Below are 19,838 nucleotides of genomic sequence, written 5' to 3'. Positions count from 1 at the left end.
GGTAGTCTGATAAGATATGGCAGACTTTGTTTTGACTAGAGAGAAAGGGAATCCCAGGAGTTTGTTTCTTGTGACGCCTACAGCAGCCAAGACACAGTAATGATCTCTAATCTCAGGAAAATCTGGAAGTGCTAGATAATTAGGAATAGGATGACATGCTGTAGAAAACCACTAAGTAAATGCTGAATATTTTGTTGCTTCTCCTATCCTGCCCAGCCCTGATGACTGCTGGTGGAGACAAGGAAATAATAAAAAAAAATGAAGTACAAAATTTGCATGTTATAGAAAAGAAGAATCCATTTTGAATCTGCTTCTTTGTGCAATCATCCTGTGTTTTTTGGGTGAGTAGAGGAGAGTACTATGCCCCAAGTAGAAAAGCACTGGCTTGTACCTAATTAGGTATATCTGAAATAGTACATGTCCCCTGTTTCCTTTTCCTTCTCCTTTCTTCTTTGCCTCCTCTTTATCAAATTTTCAGTCAGAAGCCCATTAGGCAAAGGTAGCATCATACAAAGAGCCATGTTTGCTAATGAAGCTTTTTTTTTTTAATCCATTCAGTCGTGTCCGATCAAGAATGCTGCCTGGACAAGTCCTTGCAGTTTTCTTGGCAGGTTTTTCAGAAGTGGTTTGCCATTGCCTCCTTCCTAGGGCTGAGGGAGAGTGACTGGCCCAAGGTTACCCAGTTGGCTTTGTGCCCTAAATGGGCTAGAACTCATGGTCTCCTGGCTTCTAGCCTGGTTTCCAGCTTTTAACCACTACACCAAACTGGCTCTCAATACTGTATCATTTGGCAGAGCCTAATATGAATTCTGCATGTCCCTTCCCCATATTCTGTGTACGTTGTGACCAGCCAGTCTTCTTGACAATTTAAAATCACCCTCCCCCACCCCATATTACTTTATTACAGCAGTGAAACAAATCCCTCTAGAAAGTATACATATCACTCAGTGGGTGAATGGGGTAAAGTGCCCAGAATGTGCCCTGAATAGCTCTCACTCTCAGCTGTACCCCTAATGGATAAGAGAGATCAGATTGCTTTGTGCTGCACAACAAGATCCCACCCACATGCGTCTTGCTTCCAATTGCTACTTAGAAGACATGATTGCCCATCTAATACATATCTGATAGCCATTCATTACTTGTGCTGGAGATGAAAATAATTTGTTTCCAATCAGCCATTTTCCCCTCCCAATGATGGGATTTAGACTGACTTTACATGAGCTTTCAATCCTAAATGTCACATACATAACCACTAGCTAATTTGTGTGACAATATCTTCCAGACTGCATTCCCAAACAGCTTGTGTAATACCTGGCAGGACAAAGAAAGTGGAATACTTGAAGGTTTCTATATTGTTGTAACCTGTCAGATGTCTTAATGAAAACATTGCCCTAAAATGACCAGCATAGATTACTTGGTTAATAGAGAGAATTCCCTCTTCACTCTCCTATCACATTTCTTTCTGTTAGTTGTTTTAGTCCCTGTAGTATTTGAATTCAAATGGTTTCCCTATTTCCTCTCCAATTGCCAAGCAAGATTTGGAAAGTAGAAGTCTTCTCCTCTCCTTCTGGACAGTCTTCTACAGATTTCAGTGATCTCTTCTGGTAAAGGCCACATGTTTAAACTGCAGAGTACAGTCCTGGTGAAACCTGGGTTCGCTCAGTGCTCTCAGCAGGGATGTTTCTGTGCCTGAAAGAACATGGTGTTTTTGTGTTCTAATTTACTGAAAGGGAGATGAGCGCCCTCCTAATAAAACCTCCAGCTTCCTCACCTTATGAACAGAGGATTGCCAAGTCCTACTCATGTGTGTATGCCTGTAGTTATGTGTGTATATAAATGTACAAGGAAGGGCAGGGTACACACACACACACACACACTTCTAGCAGAAAGAGAAGAACAAGGTGGAGAGAGGGTAACAAATACTTGTAAGCTGTGTCACATATAACCTGCCTCTGCATAACCACCCTGTCTTCCCTTCCCCTTTTTTCTCCTCACCTCATCCCAAATTAACTCCTTCCTCAAGTTTAGCCACTCCGTGCATCTGATGAAGGGAACAGTAGTTCAACAAAATGTGCTAGGTCTGAAAAGGCCTTACCAGGCTTTTTTGTTCTGAATTTTGGCTGTTCTGTGTGACTCTTCTGCGGAGGCTAGTAAATTCCCCCGAGGCCAAAAATTATAGTCTTTCATTTTGTACAAAAGCCTGTGACGGAATGCTCCCCGAGGAGCTACTATGACATATGTTGAGGCTAATTAATAATCTTGTTTGTGTCCCTTTTAAACCTCATTCCATTTGTTCTTCCTTCATCTCTGCTACAGTATGCATGCCTGTCCAAAGCCTGAGTAACCTGTGTCCATGTGCGTATTTCTCTGTGTGAGAGAGAAAATGCAAGAATAGATTTATGAAGGCTATAATCACCATTGCAGTTCTTCCGTTTTAAACTATGAAAAGAGACAGTGAGTCAGGCACTGTTTTATGGGCAGACAGATTGAGAGCCTAACTTGTAAATCATGAGCTGGCTGCCAAGTCCTACAGTTCACTTTGAAAAAAACGTTAAGGTGCGAACGGCTTACTGCCTTCATCAAAACCCAGAGGCTGATGGAAATCCAGTTCCTTGACTGGGCGTACTTCTGTGATATGTGTTCCTATGCTTTCCAGTGTGTGGCTGCAGAGCCTGAAACAGAGAGAGGAGATACACTGTTGAAAGAGACTTCTAGCTTAAACCCAAATACTTGGATAGAAAGAGGAAAACTAACATGTGAGAGAGATGATGATCCTAATGGACTAAGGCAGGTGGCCATAACACTTGGGAATTGGCGTGACTTGAAATTAGAAAGGAAGCGATAGACATTCTAAGCATACCAGTGAGTTGTATGCACTGGTTTTAATTCAGGAGATAACAAATGTACATGTTACATTTAAGGCATGATTGCCTTTTTAAAAATTGCTCTCCCTTCTTGTGTTGCTTCCAGGATGCAAATAATCTCTCTCCTCCACTGAATGATTGGCTCATGTCAGTAGAACTATCAAAGTGTGTTTGGACTTTACAGGAGCTATTAAATTTCAATTCTAGCTGTTGTGCATACAACAGAAAGTCCTGTCTACAGGTGAAAGCCCGTGTACCTATGGAGATGCTTATGGCTGGACAATTGGATGTTGCAGCACAGTCCATGAAAGTAGTGGAAGCCCTGAACAGAGAAACACATATAATGGCTACAGCAGTCATAATGATCACTAGCAGTGCAGGTAGATAATATTAGGCGGTAGACATAATGGTCACGCTAGAGCCTTTCTTCAAGTAATAATGTAGTTTGAAATCTGGTGTAGAATGCCTAGGAGTTCATTTGGGCTGGAGACCCGTGTACAATTCCATTGCAGAGGAATAGTCTGGCTTTAGGGAAGCCTGATCCTCCATTGATCAGTGCCTTGTACTCCTCCTGCAACACAACCTCCCTCTATGCCACTTTCATAGACTTCAAAGCAGCATTTGATTCTCTGCCCCAAGCTAAATTATGGGAGAAGTTGGCCTGCTCAGCTGACTAATGTCAACCTGGGATATGATCATTTATTAAACAGCATGTAACAAACATAGAGTGCCAGTCAGGTCTAGCCAGGACCCCGAGTTTTATTGCCAGTAAATCCAACAGGTACACTTCCTCCCCCATGGCATACCTAACTAAATTCAAAGTACCTCAACACAGAAGGGCCTTTACTCTGGCATGTTGTCAGGCTCTCCCCTCAGCTGTCCTTGAAGGCCGGAACAGGAAGATCCCTACTTGGAGAAACCATGCCCCTGTGATTCTGTACACACAGAAGCAACAAACCGTGTGCTACTCCAGTGCCTGTACTACAGAGACATTTTCACTGGTCTCATCTTAATTACTACAGAAATACCCAGGGTGCACAGGAGACTTTTATACCACCCTCTTGCTTTCAGGTACCAACCCTGCTACAACATACAATGTTTCCAGGCTCAACTTGATAAATGAGATAAATGAGATCTAATGAGTGCCTAGTTTGCCATATTAGGGTGCTTTGTAACTTGATACAGTCTTCCACATACTAACTTTTTACTCCCCTATACCCATCTAAATCTCTTACCCTTTCTTTTAGATTCTCATTTTTTACCTGTACTTTTAGCTTTTAACTTCTATATCTTTTATATCTTCTAGCTTTTTATAATTCTTTTTTTACATTTTCATTTTCACTTTCTCCATACACACACAGAGACAGAAACACAGAAACACACCTTTATGCTTCTTTTTAATGACGGTACTGCACCCCCTTGTGCTATTCTATGACCTCAATAAAGTTGTGATTTGATTTGAAGTCCAAATTAGTTTTTCAGCAGCCGAGGTGAGAGACAAGACTACGGCCAATCCACCTACATAGACATATGTAAATTACAGTATACATTTAATCAATACAGCAAATAATTTGATTGCATTTTGGCAGATAAGTGTCAGTGAAGTCAGGAGACTGAGGTAATGGGGTGAATATAGTGGCTTTCTTGAGTTCAACAAAGGGCTTCTAGAATGCCTCTGGTTGAGACGGTACCTTCCGTGTGCGTTATCAAATGTCCTTGCTTTCCAGCGTCTCTGCTTATCTGAATCAGCAATCCTTTGTGTTTTATGGCTGAGCTAGCCATTTATTTTTCTTTGAGGGGCTGAGTGTCTTTAGAAGGGGGTGATTTACTTACCTGGAGGTGGAATGCTAGTTTGCCTTCAGTCCGTGCAGAGAGGTGAGTTCATTCATTAAGGGATCTCAGTACCCTTATCAGAATGCAGACTGGGCATCCTTAAAGCAGCAGGCCTGTGTAGCAGTGCACACAACCTGCTTCAGGGATATACCGGTCTCTCACGCTCAGAATAAAGGCCTCCACTGCACTCCAGTCAAAACCCAAGGGTGGGGGATGTTTTAAGTGAGATGTCCATAGGATTTAGATTTAGGATGTACATATTTTTAATTAGAAATTATTCAGAGAAAGGTCTGGAATTCAGATTATGATTCGTGTCTAGAATAATATCAGAGCTTTTGGGAATGAGTGGCATAAAAATATAGTTAGCAAACAAACAAACAAATGAATAAGTCAATAATGCCAGTCTTTAGAGCAACAAAGCCACAGTACCCACTGGAATGTGATATACAATTCTGGTCACATCTTTCCAAAGATTAGCTGAAAGAGATACAGCAAAGCAGCAGCAAATTCTCTGATAAAAAGCTTTAAAGAAGTTGGGGGTGGTAATTAGGAAGAAAAGATGACTGCATTTGGGGAACACGGTAAAAATCAAAGATGTTGGCAGATAGCTTTGCACAGCAGAAAGAACGTGTGCAGGGAGAAGTGCTCAAGCTGTAACTTTTCTGAGAAAGCCTTCTCAAGGCTGGTGCTAGTGTGAAAGAAAGTAAAGGTAAGCTTTATCTAGGAATAGAACATGATGATAGGAAAACCTCACTGACTTAAGTCTGTTCACAGCTAAGAGCCCATGATGTGCTCTCCATTATTGAGGGAGAGCAAGTCAGAGAGAGTCAGTTTGGTCTAATGGGTAAGGCCCCAGGCTAGAAACCAGGAGACTGAGAGTTCTAGTCCTGCCTTAGGCCTGAAAGCCGGCTGGGTGACCTTGGGCCAGTCCCTCTCTCTCAGCCCAAGAGCCAATCAGGCGTAGCAGGAGAGTTCTAGTCCCGCCTTAGGCCTGAAAGCCGGCTGGGTGACCTTGGGCCAGTCCCTCTCTCTCAGCCCAAGAGCCAATCAGGCGTAGCAGGAGAGTTCTAGTCCCGCCTTAGGCCTGAAAGCCGGCTGGGTGACCTTGGGCCAGTCCCTCTCTCTCAGCCCAAGAGCCAATCAGGCGTAGTAGGAGAGTTCTAGTCCCGCCTTAGGCCTGAAAGCCGGCTGGGTGACCTTGGGCCAGTCCCTCTCTCTCAGCCCAAGAGCCAATCAGGCGTAGTAGGAGAGTTCTAGTCCCGCCTTAGGCCTGAAAGCCGGCTGGGTGACCTTGGGCCAGTCCCTCTCTCTCAGCCCAAGAGCCAATCAGGCGTAGTAGGAGAGTTCTAGTCCCGCCTTAGGCCTAAAAGCCGGCTGGGTGACCTTGGGCCAGTCCCTCTCTCTCAGCCCAAGAGCCAATCAGGCGTAGTAGGAGAGTTCTAGTCCCGCCTTAGGCCTGAAAGCCGGCTGGGTGACCTTGGGCCAGTCCCTCTCTCTCAGCCCAAGAGCCAATCAGGCGTAGTAGGAGAGTTCTAGTCCCGCCTTAGGCCTGAAAGCCGGCTGGGTGACCTTGGGCCAGTCCCTCTCTCTCAGCCCAAGAGCCAATCAGGCGTAGTAGGAGAGTTCTAGTCCCGCCTTAGGCCTGAAAGCCGGCTGGGTGACCTTGGGCCAGTCCCTCTCTCTCAGCCCAAGAGCCAATCAGGTGTAGTAGGAGAGTTCTAGTCCCGCCTTAGGCCTGAAAGCTGGCTGGGTGACCTTGGGCCAGTCCCTCTCTCTCAGCCCAACTCACCTCACAGGGTTGTTGTTGTGGGGAAAATAGGAGGAGGAAGGAGTATTTGATATGTTCCCCGCCTTGAGTTATTTGTAAAAATAATAAAGGCGGGATAGAAAATAAATAAATAAAATAAGTCAGCTGAGAACATGAACTGCACAGGTCAGAGAGAGAGGAGACAGAGAGTTGAACTGCGAAAGGAAGGAAGTGATAAAAGCCCCCCTATCACTAACGAATCACGTATATTATGCAACATTATGCAAAGTAAGTGTCTTAATTTGAAACTAATTTGAAACTTGAAACAAAAGTGCAGAGTCCCTCAGCCAACTGCCTCAACATCTATTGCTCCTAGTGGTCAGTAGGTTTATAGGTGCAGAAAGCCCATGTATGCAAAGTTGAATTCCAACAAAAGATACATGAGGTGAAGATTGCACCATGTTAGAAGTCTGCATTTTGTAATTAAAGTTGATTTTACTTTAATTAATCACAGGCAAAATAAAGTACTTTTACAATGAACATGAAGAGCTTTAGAGTCAGAACAAGTGAAGCTGGATGCTAGTACTTCAGGCTTTAGACAAAGTTATGGAGAATGTATGTCAAGAATATTAGCCTCCTTTACCAGGGGTGCTGTACTACTAACTACCAGATGCTAATGGAAAACAATTGTTCATAATCCATTTTGCTTGATCTGGAAGTTTCTCATAGTTTATTGCTTGGAAAAGAAATGGACATTGGGCTAAATGGACAAACATGGGCATCCAAGAGGGACAGATGATGAAACAAGTGTTGTGACTTCGCAAAGCAAACTCTACCCCTTTTATATGTGCATCATGATGTCACAAACACATACTGTATGTAAGGGGCAGAGCTTGACACACATTTCACCATTCTGACAAAACTGTTGGATTCTGTGGGTACCTGTGTGGAGTGATGCTTAATACTCTTTTATACTACTCTGTGTGCACAAGTGTGCTTAGTATGAAAGACAAGATGATCCAAAACTAGGTCAATCAATTAAATCTTTGTGATGATTCTTGACCAATCCAAAATAAGTGCTCTTCTCCGAGAGTTTGGGATAGTAGCCTTGAAATAAAATAATGATATTGCTGTCAGCTAATTTAGGAGGCTGGAAGTCTGAACTGTTGAAACAGTCTTTTCAACAATCAGTATAAAGAGATAATGTTGGAGCCTGTTGGACTCCTCCTGTGGTTTGACAGCAGACCTCATCTAACCCTAAGGGAGGTATTGCTGTAAAGCTGGTGGAGGGACAAAAGTAGTCATGGGTTAAAAAAAAATCTCAAGTTTTATTTAGAGCCTGTTCCTAGAGATGGTTTCAAGTGCAGTATTAAACTTTATGAAGGAAGAGTACAGGGACAACAGGGGAGATTGTGTATATTTCTCTGTCAAATGGCTGTGCCATTAAGACCTGATAAACTAAGTTCTTTTTGTTCTTCTATAAGGATTTCAGGAGTTCTAGTCAGTGCCAGAACTTCCCCAGCAGGTGCTTGGCATATAGTTTGCAAATTATACTTAGACTAATTGTCCAATAGGTACATGAAAACTATTTTTCCCCTCTTTTTAACCCACTGGAATGTTGGAAAGTAATTATGCAAAGAGGCACGAGACCAGGTCTGTCAACAGTCTCTCTAGTAACAAAATAGAATGGGACTAAATTTGGTGTGGCAGAAGAAGCCAGTGAAAGTAAAATAATCTTTGGAAATAGCCTGGAATGGGCCATGAGCTGCAGAGAAAAAAAATTCTCCCAATGCATCCTCATGAGAGAATCACTTGGGCAGCAACAAGACATGTTGCCAACTGCACAATTGTAAGCCCTTATCTGACTCTCTTTTGGTCATGTGGCCCAGAGTAGACCATTGCGCAGCCTGCCCTTTGCTTCCTTGTGTACACATACAATAATGCAGTATGATGGGGGAGCATAAACACACAGACAGATGAAACATACCTGCACTCTCCCTGATTAAACAGACATGCTCACACATAGGCAACACATATAGACACATCTTGATTAGTTGCTGGGGGGAAAGGGTGTGCACACATCAGTAACACATAATTCCATTGCACAGAATAAAATACGGGGGTCTGGAATTCCTTCCAACACCTCTACCAGCATAGGCCATAGGAAGCATCTGTCACCATTTTCCAGAAGGTAGCTGTACCAGAGAACAAACCATGTCCAGAATTCCTGGATTGCTGACTTCTTTTTAACCTCTTAGGGTGGCCTTTTCTGGGACAAAACCATTTTCCATAAAATTTATGAATAATTCACCCTTCAAGCTCTATAAGCTTAAAGAATCCTTGTTTTGCTGCAATGCACTCTTTGAGTCTGGAGTATCATCGTCACTGGCTGCCCACAGATCGAATAACAGCAGGCATGGTTTCTGGATCAGTACAGGCAGAATGTTGTGTCCAACGGACATTAATCTCAGGTTAACAGGGAAGGAGTACTGGCAGCAGCTGAATCTGTTTGATAGCTTTCCTGTGCTTTCTTTAGGGAGGCTTACACAACGGTGTTGAGAGTTCAGCTAAATGAATCAATTAATGAACTCAGCAACATACCAAGAAACAGAATCTCATAGTGATGAATTGATACCAAATGCAATGTTATGGATGACAAATAGGGAGTAGCTGGAAAAATGCTGTAGCTATATTGATAGCCCTGTCTTTTGCCTACAGCTGTTTTAGGGATCAAACAAACAGAAGTCTGCTTATAACTGAGATGTAGAAATCTACATAAAATTCAGCTAAACTAAATGGCAGTTTAGAGCACCCAGTCCATTTTTAAAGAAAGATCATCTGTATAGTGCTACTCTAATTTGAGTAAGATGGAGTAGATAATAGTCCCTGATTAACTTTGGTTGATCTTAAAACCTAAGCTGGGTCATGCCAGGTTATTACATGAATGGGAGGCTACCAAGAAACTCCAAGACTGGATTAGGTTGAGAAGTTGAAAAACAGCTTCCCCACTCGCACCCTGAAACAAAACACGGTGGAGATGGGATGAGGTAGCAGGGTAGCTGCATCTGGAAGGAAGGGAAAGAACAGAGGAAGTGAGAAGTAAAGCTGGATGGAGATGATGCGAGGGGTGAGGTAGCTGGGCAGGGAAGAAAGGGGAGAGAGCATGGCAGAAAGGATTAAATTCAGCAAGCAAGAAGCCTCTCTCAAGAACCTGTTAATATTCAGGCTACAATCAGTTGCTAGGTGGAATTGGGCCTGGGTAGTAGTTGGATGGGACAGCCTCAAGAGACCCCAGGACCATAGATTATATTGGGAAGCTGAAAAACTTCCTGGATGAAGACAGTGGCAAGCAACATTCATATGGCTGTCAAAAAAAATTACATGGACACATCCAGGAAGCTCAGAGGAGATTTTCCCTTTTGGCTGCTTGGTGCCTTCTAGATAACTGGGGCCTCAGCTTCTGGCCAATGGCAAGAGACTGTTGAAGCTGTTGTCCGAAATACCTTGAGCGCATTAGGGAAGAAAATGACCCCAGGAACTGTTCTTTCATCCCTGATATATCTACGATGTGTAATCTGTTTCAAGAGAAAGCATTATCTGTTTAAAGCAGTAAAAGTGTCCCTGCAAAGCTTTCCTTCTGAAGAGAGTTTTTATTTCTAAAAACATGGTAAGAATTCAACATTTCTTCATAGCATCAGCTCCCTCATCTAAGCATGTATGTGAGAATCTTTTCTTGTTATTAATAATGGTATTGCCCAGTCATAGTTGCCATTAGCTCTGCAGAGGAGATGCTTCAGACTGATGAAGCAGCAGGTGAGGAAAGAGTGAAGCCCCTTCCTTTCTCCCCTCTCCTCTTCAGCCCCACTTCCTGGTTGATTTGGCAGCCCATCCACACCTTTGCTTTGATAGGAGAGAACTTCACCCTGCGAATATTTTCCTCAGTATTATATGAGTTCTTAGAATCTAAAGTAGGGAAGAAGTTGGTCAATGTTTTGAGGAGGAAGCTTGCTGGGACAGTCCAGACTCCAGAGGGTGGGAAAAGGACAGGAACTAACACACTCACACACACACACTTTCTTCTCCCAACTAAAGTGATTTTTATTGTTACAGTGCAAATAAAGTAATTAAAAAATAAGACAGTGGTCTTACTTTTATTACGGTTGGTTGACTGATTATGTACCATCAAGTTGCTGTTGACTCTTAGTGACCATAGAAATAGATCTTTCTATTATGGGTGTGTACATCTTAACTGCAATGCAATACAGATTTATTTACAGAGTGTTCATTAAATTTCTTAACTGTTTCCATCCCCCTCTTTTTCATTGCAGTTAATCAATCCCTGGACTTTGTTATGTCAAGTCCTTCTCCAGGCAGCTATGCTTTATTTTTGCTTTTCTGCTCCTAGTCTTTTCTAAGTTAAAGAGAAAGAGGGGAAGAAGGAAAAAAATAACTCTTTTCTGAGCCTTCTTGGTCATGCTTCTTTATTCTTTGCCCCATTACTGGTCTCCTGAGCTGTCCTTCTACCATAGCTCCTTTTCTCCATTGTCCAGTCCTTTCACCAGCCAGCCTGCTCTGCAGGTGTTTCGTCTCAGTTCTGCACATTCCACCTTCCTCTGGTTATCCTTTCTTCTTTCCTTCAGCATCGGTAGCTGACCTGCTCCTTGATACCTGTGCAGCATCTTCAGCCTGCAGAGAAACTCAGAAAGATCTGCTTGCTCACTGGTGTCCTAATTAAACCAAGAGCCTTCTCATGGGCTGTGTGACACCTTTCATGCATTTGGCAGACAGACACCGACAACCCTGACATAACATGCAACACCATCTTACTCATGGCAGCTGGCTCTACCACAGGGACACTATGCTGCTTCTCACCTGAAGTATCGGCTCTAGTTAGCATGGCTAATCTTCAGAGATGAAGGGAACTGAAGTCCAGCACAATGTCTGATGGGCTACATGTTTTACCCCTTAATATACATCTGTAAAGAGAGGTTGTTGACGCTACAAGTGGAAGTAAGGCATTTCTGGGGGCTGCTGTCTTTTCACAAGGAAAAAAAAGAGGCCACTAAAATAAGTAACTTGTATGTTTACATTGCATGCTTCAGTAGCTTTAGCCAGTTTGGTCTAGTGGCTGAGGCAATGGGCTAGAAACCAGGAGACTGTGAGTTCTAGTCCTGCCTTAGGCCTGAAAGCCGGCTGGGTGTCCTTGGGCCAGTCCCTCTCTCTCAGCCCAAGAGCCAATCAGGTGTAGTAGGAGAGTTCTAGTCCCGCCTTAGGCCTGAAAGCCGGCTGGGTGTCCTTGGGCCAGTCCCTCTCTCTCAGCCCAAGAGCCAATCAGGTGTAGTAGAAGAGTTCTAGTCCCGCCTTAGGCCTGAAAGCCGGCTGGGTGTCCTTGGGCCAGTCCCTCTCTCTCAGCCCAAGAGCCAATCAGGCGTAGTAGGAGAGTTCTAGTCCCGCCTTAGGCCTGAAAGCCGGCTGGGTGTCCTTGGGCCAGTCCCTCTCTCTCAGCTCAACTCACCTCACAGGGTTGTTGTGGGGAAAATAGGAGGAGGAAGGAGCATGAGGTATGTTCCCTGCCTTGAGTTATTTATAAAAAAAAGCGGGATAGAAAATAAACAAAACGAAAACCAATAAAAACCAATAAAAAATAAATATTTCTTGAAACATCTTGCTGTCCCAGCGGATACTTCCAAACAATAAGAAGTTGGATGGTAAATCATCAGTTAAGTTCAGTTAAGGTAGACTGTGAACGTCTTTTCCTCTCTCTCTTTCTCAACATCAACAATTTCTCTAATTTTGCAGGGAAAAAGCAAAAGATGTCTGAGCAGTATCCAAGCAGGCTCATTCTTAATGATTATCTGTGTCACGAAAAACATCAATGTTATGCCAACTTAAACAGAGATTAGCCGTTTTTCCTCATTAAGGCTTCACCCTATGCAGCTGGTTGGGAAGTGTGAGCTGATAGTAGGAATGGTTGAAGGCAGCCAGAAGCAGGAGCAAAGCTTCCCCTCTCTACACAAGAATCTCACCACCATCCCCATTATCAGGTCTCAACTGTTGCCAGTGTCTGTTCGCTAGGATATCATTTCACCTTGTCTCTCACCCCACCCAGTTGTTTGAAGCTGGGAACAACATTTCTATACCCAGTCTCAATATGTTGGGGAGCAGAAAGTGAGTTTATGGGCACCCAGAAAAGGGCAGTTTGCATCCCAAGAACAGTGTTGTCTTCATATGCTGTAAAGAAAGCTGGGAATTGTAGTTCAATCTGTATTCTGATAATTCTGCATTAGATATCAGAGACAGGCTGATAACCACTATTATGTAAGAAATAAAATAATGGAACTGCATATAATGTGTTAATTTGGAGGGGGTATAATCTCCATCCTGTCTCATTCACATTTTTGGTTGAGCAATCAGCAGTCAGTAATCAGACACTTTCAGAGGAGTAGCTGGTGCTCAGATCCATAATTTAACATTAACTCAAGGATAGGAGGGATCATGCTCAGTTGTACCTAACTAATAGCACTGCCATTCCAGACATCCAGCTCAACATGACCTTTTCCTTTGGAGCAGGTTATAACTGAACTCCAATATTCAGCTGAAACACTAGAGCTCAGTTCCTGGATGTAAAGGAATTTAGGGATGACCTTGGGGAAGGTATGAACGAACTGTTAAGGAGAGTGTTGCAAAATCAAAAAAATCTTTGTTTCAGTCATAGACCAACCTAAGACTTGCAGAAAACATTACATGGTCCAGAGACTGAAGCAAGCATGAGAAAGAAACTCAAAAGAACCTCGCTTTGATTTTGTTTAGTGTAAGATAGGACAGAGAGACATTTGGACAGGCTTTCAAGATGGGCCAGCCTTTCAAGACCACCACAGAGATTTCTGGAATGGTGCTTTATTACTGAGGGTATAGTACAGAATATTGAAAGCCTGTCCAAGTTTTTCTCTCTTACCTTACAATAAAATCAAGGAGAAGTCATTTTGAGTTTCTTTCTCACACTTCCTTCTGTCTTTGAACTGGGTAATTTTTTTGCAAGGCCTTCTTTACTCCGAGGTTGTTTCTAAATTCTTTCACCTCAGATCAAATGATTCCAGACATCCTTCTGGGCATGTACTAGTTTCTTTCTCATTATTAAAGCTTTATCATTGTTTTACATTACAGAAATCATCTGCCTTTTTCAGCAACATCCTAATTGAGTTAGGAAATTCAATCTCTGTATTGTGAATGGGTTGGTAGAGGAGACATAATACAGAGGTTGTGTCTGCTTACTCATTTAATTAACATGAACACTGCGTATCAGCAGCCTCTTTTTAGTTGGCTGAGCCAGACCAAATTCTTGCTCATGATCTGTTGGAGGAACACAGCGGAAGAACATAAAACAATTATTTGGTGCAATTAGGCCTTTAGGCTGAGGAAGATGTAGAGAGAGTGTTTTGGCTGCTTGCTGTTTTAAAACCATGTTTTCCTTTAATATCATTGTGCCTGGGGATCCAGTGGTGGTATGGAGCCTGTGAGATGGTTCTATTGTTAGCAGTTGTCTGGGTTGTACTCTCCCACAAATTAAGTTTTATGGCTTTGTTTTAATTGGCTTTTGATTGGCTTTTATTTTGTTTATTTGTAATTGTTTATTGTTTTTTGTTATTTGTGTGAGCTGCCCAGTCACATATGTGAGATGGATGGCTATATAAATCAAATAAACAAACAAACAAATAAATAAATCAAATCAATCAATCAATGAATGAATGAATGAATGAATGAATGAATGAATGTGTGAAGTTGCCTAGAGTCATTTTGGAGATGAATGACCTAGCAACTTGACAAACAAACAAGCCCATCAGTGCTATAAGGTGAAAATCCATTATATCCACACTGTACTCTTCTAGCATGGCCCAAATATTTGCTCAGGATTCCAACATGAGGTGGAATTAGATGTTAACTGTTAGGCAATTATTTCTCTTAAACATACTGGCTTATTTCAGGCACTTTCTGAGCACAAGCTTCAAGTCTAAAACTCCTAACTTTTATTATCTTGCCTGTTGGGGAGTTAAGCTCAAACCTGCCACAATATCTTGCAACTGCTCTGTTGACTTAATAAAGGTTTTTGCTATCATACTGGCTGCTCATCCGTAAGAACATCTCTAGCAGCACCATGCATAGCTTTTGCTGTTGCTAAGGATTATAGTCTTCAGCATCTAAAGAAGGAAAGTGGCTGATACGTGATTTAGTAACATGTTACCGCTTTTCTCTGTCATCAGCAGCTAAAGCAAAGAACAGGATGAAAACAGGAAGTATATGATTAAATTTTAAAGGGTTGGAAATGTATAGTTGTTTCATTTTTTTCTTTAATGTGCTTTAGCCTGACATTTCTTACGGTAACTATTTTGCAATGTAGCATTTATGTATTGTTAAAATTATGTATTTTTTATGTCTTGAAGGTTATAAAACCTAGTGACTGTTTATCCTCTTTTCCCTTTGAAATCTGCAGCTCAGTATTTTGCAAGCATCATGGTCATTGTTGGCTTATCTGTAGTAGTAACAGTCTTGGTGCTTCAGTTTCATCATCATGACCCTCAAGCAGGAAAGATGCCCCAGTGGGTAAGTGACCACTACAAATCAGCCTTCACAAACAGTGCTATCTTTGATATTTCATCCCTCAGAAAATGATAGAAAGAGCAGAAGATTTTAAGGATCTTTTCTTATTGTTTTTCCAAAAAAGTATTGTTGTTCCTCTTAATGTAGAGAAAAAGAGAAATAAAGGAGAGTGAATTAAAAATTAAACGTGTGTGTATGTGTGTGTGTGTATATACACACACACACACACATACACACATACATGCATTCCTGTGTATAAAAGGTATATAAGAAAACCACTCAGTTTTTAAGCACCTAATTAACCTTGACTTCATGGAGGGATCAGCCTATTCTCTACATAACAAATTGGTTCAGAACTGGAAAATAAACACCTATTGCCAATACAAGATTTTACACTGAACATGATGAGGTCTTTCCATCAAAGTAAAATTATTTTCTTCACTATAGTCCCTGCATGAGAAATCCAGAGTTCATACTTTTGTCAATTCCAGATTTTAGGTATATAGTTCAATATTGTATTGATATCCTTAAACCATTTTTTTCTCCCACATCGTATTGATAAACCTTTAAATATTAAACCAAATAGGACAACCTTGGGACAAGCTGAAAACATATGTAACAATGTTCCCTCCGCGATTTTGCACTTCCAACACATTCTTCCCTATTAAAAATCCTGTGAGGTGTCCGGTGCACTTGAGAAAAGAACCTTATGTTGAATTAAATGTATCTAAAGAACACAATATGCAAATTTGATATTCTTCAAAACCCTTAAAAAACCATTGATTTGTTAAAACAGAATATTCCTGCTGTTCATTCCACTCTTCTTTGCATATTACCCATATCTATCTTCATAATACTCTTTGCTTGTCTACAAAAATAAAACTTTTGGGGAATCATCCCAAGCTTTTATCAAGGATAATAGTCATTTAGTGGTATCAGATGCTGCTAATGCAGCTAGTCTAGATGGTATAGCGAAGAGATTTTAATTCAGTATGTTGCAATTCAGCAAATTTAGATAGATTCTTCCTGGAACACTGCACATTTTAAAATACTGATCTAAAGTATAAATACCATGTATTGCCCACAAGGTTTTTTTTTATAAAATTACCATCAAGTCTTAAACTAAATTTATTGCAAAATGTCAGTTTTTAATGGGGATGGGGCTCAAATCTAAGCATGTTTTTGTTTTTGGTGAATTGGCTGAGACAGTAGAAATGCAGTGCACAATATGGCGTTGCTGGACTGGATTTGGTATAGTAGATCACAAATTATGGAAGCTTGTTCTCATGCAGGAAGAAACAAGTAGCATGTTTTTGAATGAACTTGTGAAAAGTAATTTCCCTATTTCTTTTATTATTAAATCTAATACTTCATCCATACATCTAGTACTGCATATTTCAGTTTCAGTAGAATAGGAATAGATGCTTATACGTTTATGGAATTGTGGCATGAGCGTCTAAAGGCCTTGAAGAGGATCCTTTGAAATAGCACGCTAACATGGATAATTCAGCTTTGACCACTCCGTTGGCCTGGGAGAGCAGGGCCAATGCCCATGCATATCCTTAGCTATACAAGCAGTGGCCTCCTCCTTTCTCTCCTTTGAACTGAAGCAACTTTTGCTTTTACGATTCGCAGCGCAGTGGCCCTGTTGTTCCTCTTGGCCTCTTGCAGGCTGTTAATGTTTTTCTTCCACAAACGTTTCAAATACTTTGCTTGTTAAGAAAAGGAAATGATTAGGACAGCTCTGTCTATAGAGAGGGGGGAATTGTCTTCCTGCCACTTCAATGTTCTGTCCATCTTCTCAGTGGATTTTCTTCTGTTCATAATTATTCTCCAATATAGACCAGTCAAACATCTCAGTTTTAATTCTCAGTTTATAATCACGTGGACCCTGTTGCAGTTATTTTCCACCTTTACCTTTTTTTTTTAATTTGCAGAAGCATCTATATCAAAAGATCAGTGCTGAAAGAATTGCTCCCAACAAAATCCTACTTTGTAATTAGTAAAATATCAGATTTACCAGCTTAATTCTTAGTTGAACCTGAAGTAAACTTTTCTAAGCCCATTGTTTTCTTTAAAAGTGGCCACCTAACTGCAAGTTGTCTGTGCAGGTTTCTTAGCAACAGTTTGTCCACTGCCTTCTTCCAAAATGTTTTTTTGATTTTTCTAGTCTACAGCCCTGAGATACCCTGATGAGCTTCATTTGAGTAATAACCAGACCTGACTGCTTAGAATCAGCCAAGTTCAAACTGTAGAAAGAAATGCTTTCCCCTGGCCTTGGGATTTCATGGTCATCAATAGCATTTTCTTTTGAAGTTTCTGCCCCCCCCCCACCATTTTCTCACGTATACAAGCTGATAAGCTTCAACTGCATAACTACCCTTTAGAATAATGCATTATCATGTATGACATTGCACTTTTGCCCCTCCCCCGCTGTAAATTTCCATCCATGTGTAAATACTCTAATATGTAATTTTTAAACATTAAAAATTCACCATCAGGAGCATATTATTTCTCCTTTGTGCTTATTAAAAAGGCTCCATTGGTACCTTGGGAGTGAAACATGATGTTGTAATAAAACACTGCAGGCAGAAGTGCTGGTGTTATTCCCTTACATTTCTACTACAGAGTGCTCTAGGACAGTGTTTCTCAGCCTTGGCTACTTTAAGACGGGTGGACTTCCAACTGCCAGAATTCCCCAGCCAGCTGTGCTGTGCTGGCTGGGGAATTCTGGGAGTTGAAGTTCCCCCATCTTAAAGTTGCCAAGGCTGAGAAACCCTGCTTTAGGAGATCCTCTTGTTGCAGGAGTCTGAGTAATGGCTCTTAGGTATGTTCCTTAGCTGTAGGGTTAATTTCCAACTTGCAGATATTTTCACAAAGTTCAAGATCGGTTTAGAGTATTCTCAGTGGCAGAGATACTAGTTTATCTAAAAGTCAGTTCACCGCTAAGACTGAATTGGAATCAGATACTTTGCACTAAACAAATACAAGATGGGTATCCGTTCCAGGTCTGAAACTGGCTCAAAGTTCTTATGGATTTTTCTGTCCAAGAATTAGAGTAAAATAGGAAATGATAGAGAAATAAATGAAAAAGTTTAGACTGGTTGTATCAAAATAGCAGTTGGCCTTTCCCTGTTCATTACATTCAGCAGGTCTAGTAATCGCCTTCAATCAAATTAAACTTCTTTGACTACAATAAATGCAACTTTCCGGTAATTGGGTCCTTGGCAAATGGTAATTTCTTTGGAGCAATCAAATTCTTTCAAAAAGCTACCTGTAATCCTTATCATGAAGGATTACAGGTATCCTTAAGAAAGAAACCGTTGCTCCTGCAGCTATAAAAAAGGGATTTTGTGACAATACCCGAGAAGCGTTTGTTTTTCAGATGAACAGCTTAAGTAGAAAGGGCTAGAGAAGGCAGGTAATTGAAGAATGATTTTGTCCAAAATGAGCTGTTGTGCTTCATATAGCAATTTACAAAAAGGCAATATCCTTTGTGAACCGCATTTTCCCTGCTCTCTCTGTGCAGTCATTCAAAACCTCCATGAAGGGCACTGAGAGTTTCTGTGTTTTCCAGGTCCGGGTCATCTTGCTGAACTGGTGTGCTTGGTTTCTGAGAATGAAGAAACCAGGGGAGCACATCAGGCCTCTCTCTTGCAGGTACGGCCACTCAAGGCACCAGTCCAGCGTCAGCAGCGTAGAAATGAACATCTTACCAGGACACCAGTCTAGCAACGGCAACATGATCTACAGCTACCATGCCATGGAAAATCCCTGCTGCCCACAGAATCATGAGATAGACGCCAAGGGCGGAAGGGGCCAGAGCTCTTCACCTGAAGATAATGACAGTACGCAGAGAAAAGTTTTAATGGACACCATCCCAGTGATTGTGAAAATCCTGGAAGAGGTTCAGTTCATTGCAGCCCGTTTCAGAAAACAGGATGAAGGGGAAGAGGTCTGCAGTGAATGGAAGTTTGCAGCTGCTGTCATAGACAGATTGTGCCTTGTGGCATTTTCACTTTTTGCCATCATCTGCACGCTCACGATTCTAATGTCTGCTCCAAATTTTATTGAAGCTGTTACAAAAGATTTCACATAAGGATTTCAGAAATGAACAGAAGAATGCTCCAGTGTAATTGGAAATTATGAAATGATGCCATTAATTTCAAAGAACAATGAGATTTAAAATGAGATTTAAAATTTAAAATAACAGACTTTCTGAGCTGAATTCAATATAAAAAAAGTCGGCATGTGTTTCAAATTCCAATTGTCTCCCCAGTGTTAGATATAGCTACAGAATTCAGTATTTGGCTCTGTTATTTGTTTCTAAATAGTGTCTTCTCCCTATACTTGTGATCATAATCACTGATAATATTAGACAAGAAATCAGATACACAGCATAACTTTCCTGAGTAAATAGAACATATAAATGGTACTAGGAAACACTAGTGAACATGTTGCTGCATTGGTAAATTCTTCCTAGAAACATGATCTTTGCTAAATGTATCATTTTCAATATTTTTGTTTGGCATCTTTGTTTAACACAGATTTCATCTACAGTAATGTATTGAATGTTAGTTGCTGTTTGCCAAATAAATGGCAAGTTTTAGCTTTTATTATCACTGTGATAATCTGAAACATTCTCCACTTGATAACAATGTGAAGTCAGTGCAATACTCTTTTTCTAATAAGTTAAAATGTTTTCATTGTTGAATATTCTGTTTTTCTATTACATAAATTACATTCTTTCCCTAACTTGAGTGCTGTGGCTGCACACTTATTATCTTTGCATTTGAATT

General features: G+C 41.2%; 1 protein-coding gene across 1 annotated transcript in view; it reads left to right on the top strand.

The window, feature by feature from the left end:
* Positions 1-19,799, top strand: part of LOC134491268 (neuronal acetylcholine receptor subunit alpha-7-like) — an 88,556-nt gene extending 68,757 nt beyond the window's left edge. The window contains exons 9-10 of the mRNA XM_063294891.1: positions 14,933-15,042; positions 18,617-19,799. Coding sequence (XP_063150961.1) covers positions 14,933-15,042; positions 18,617-19,138 — 632 coding nt within the window. The 3' untranslated portion in view covers positions 19,139-19,799. The remainder of the gene's footprint in view (positions 1-14,932; positions 15,043-18,616) is intronic.
* Positions 19,800-19,838: the final 39 nt, after the last annotated feature.

The sequence above is a fragment of the Candoia aspera genome, chromosome 2, assembly GCF_035149785.1.
Source record: "Candoia aspera isolate rCanAsp1 chromosome 2, rCanAsp1.hap2, whole genome shotgun sequence".
Lineage (NCBI taxonomy): Eukaryota > Metazoa > Chordata > Lepidosauria > Squamata > Boidae > Candoia > Candoia aspera.
This window is presented reverse-complemented; position numbering and strand designations above follow the sequence as displayed.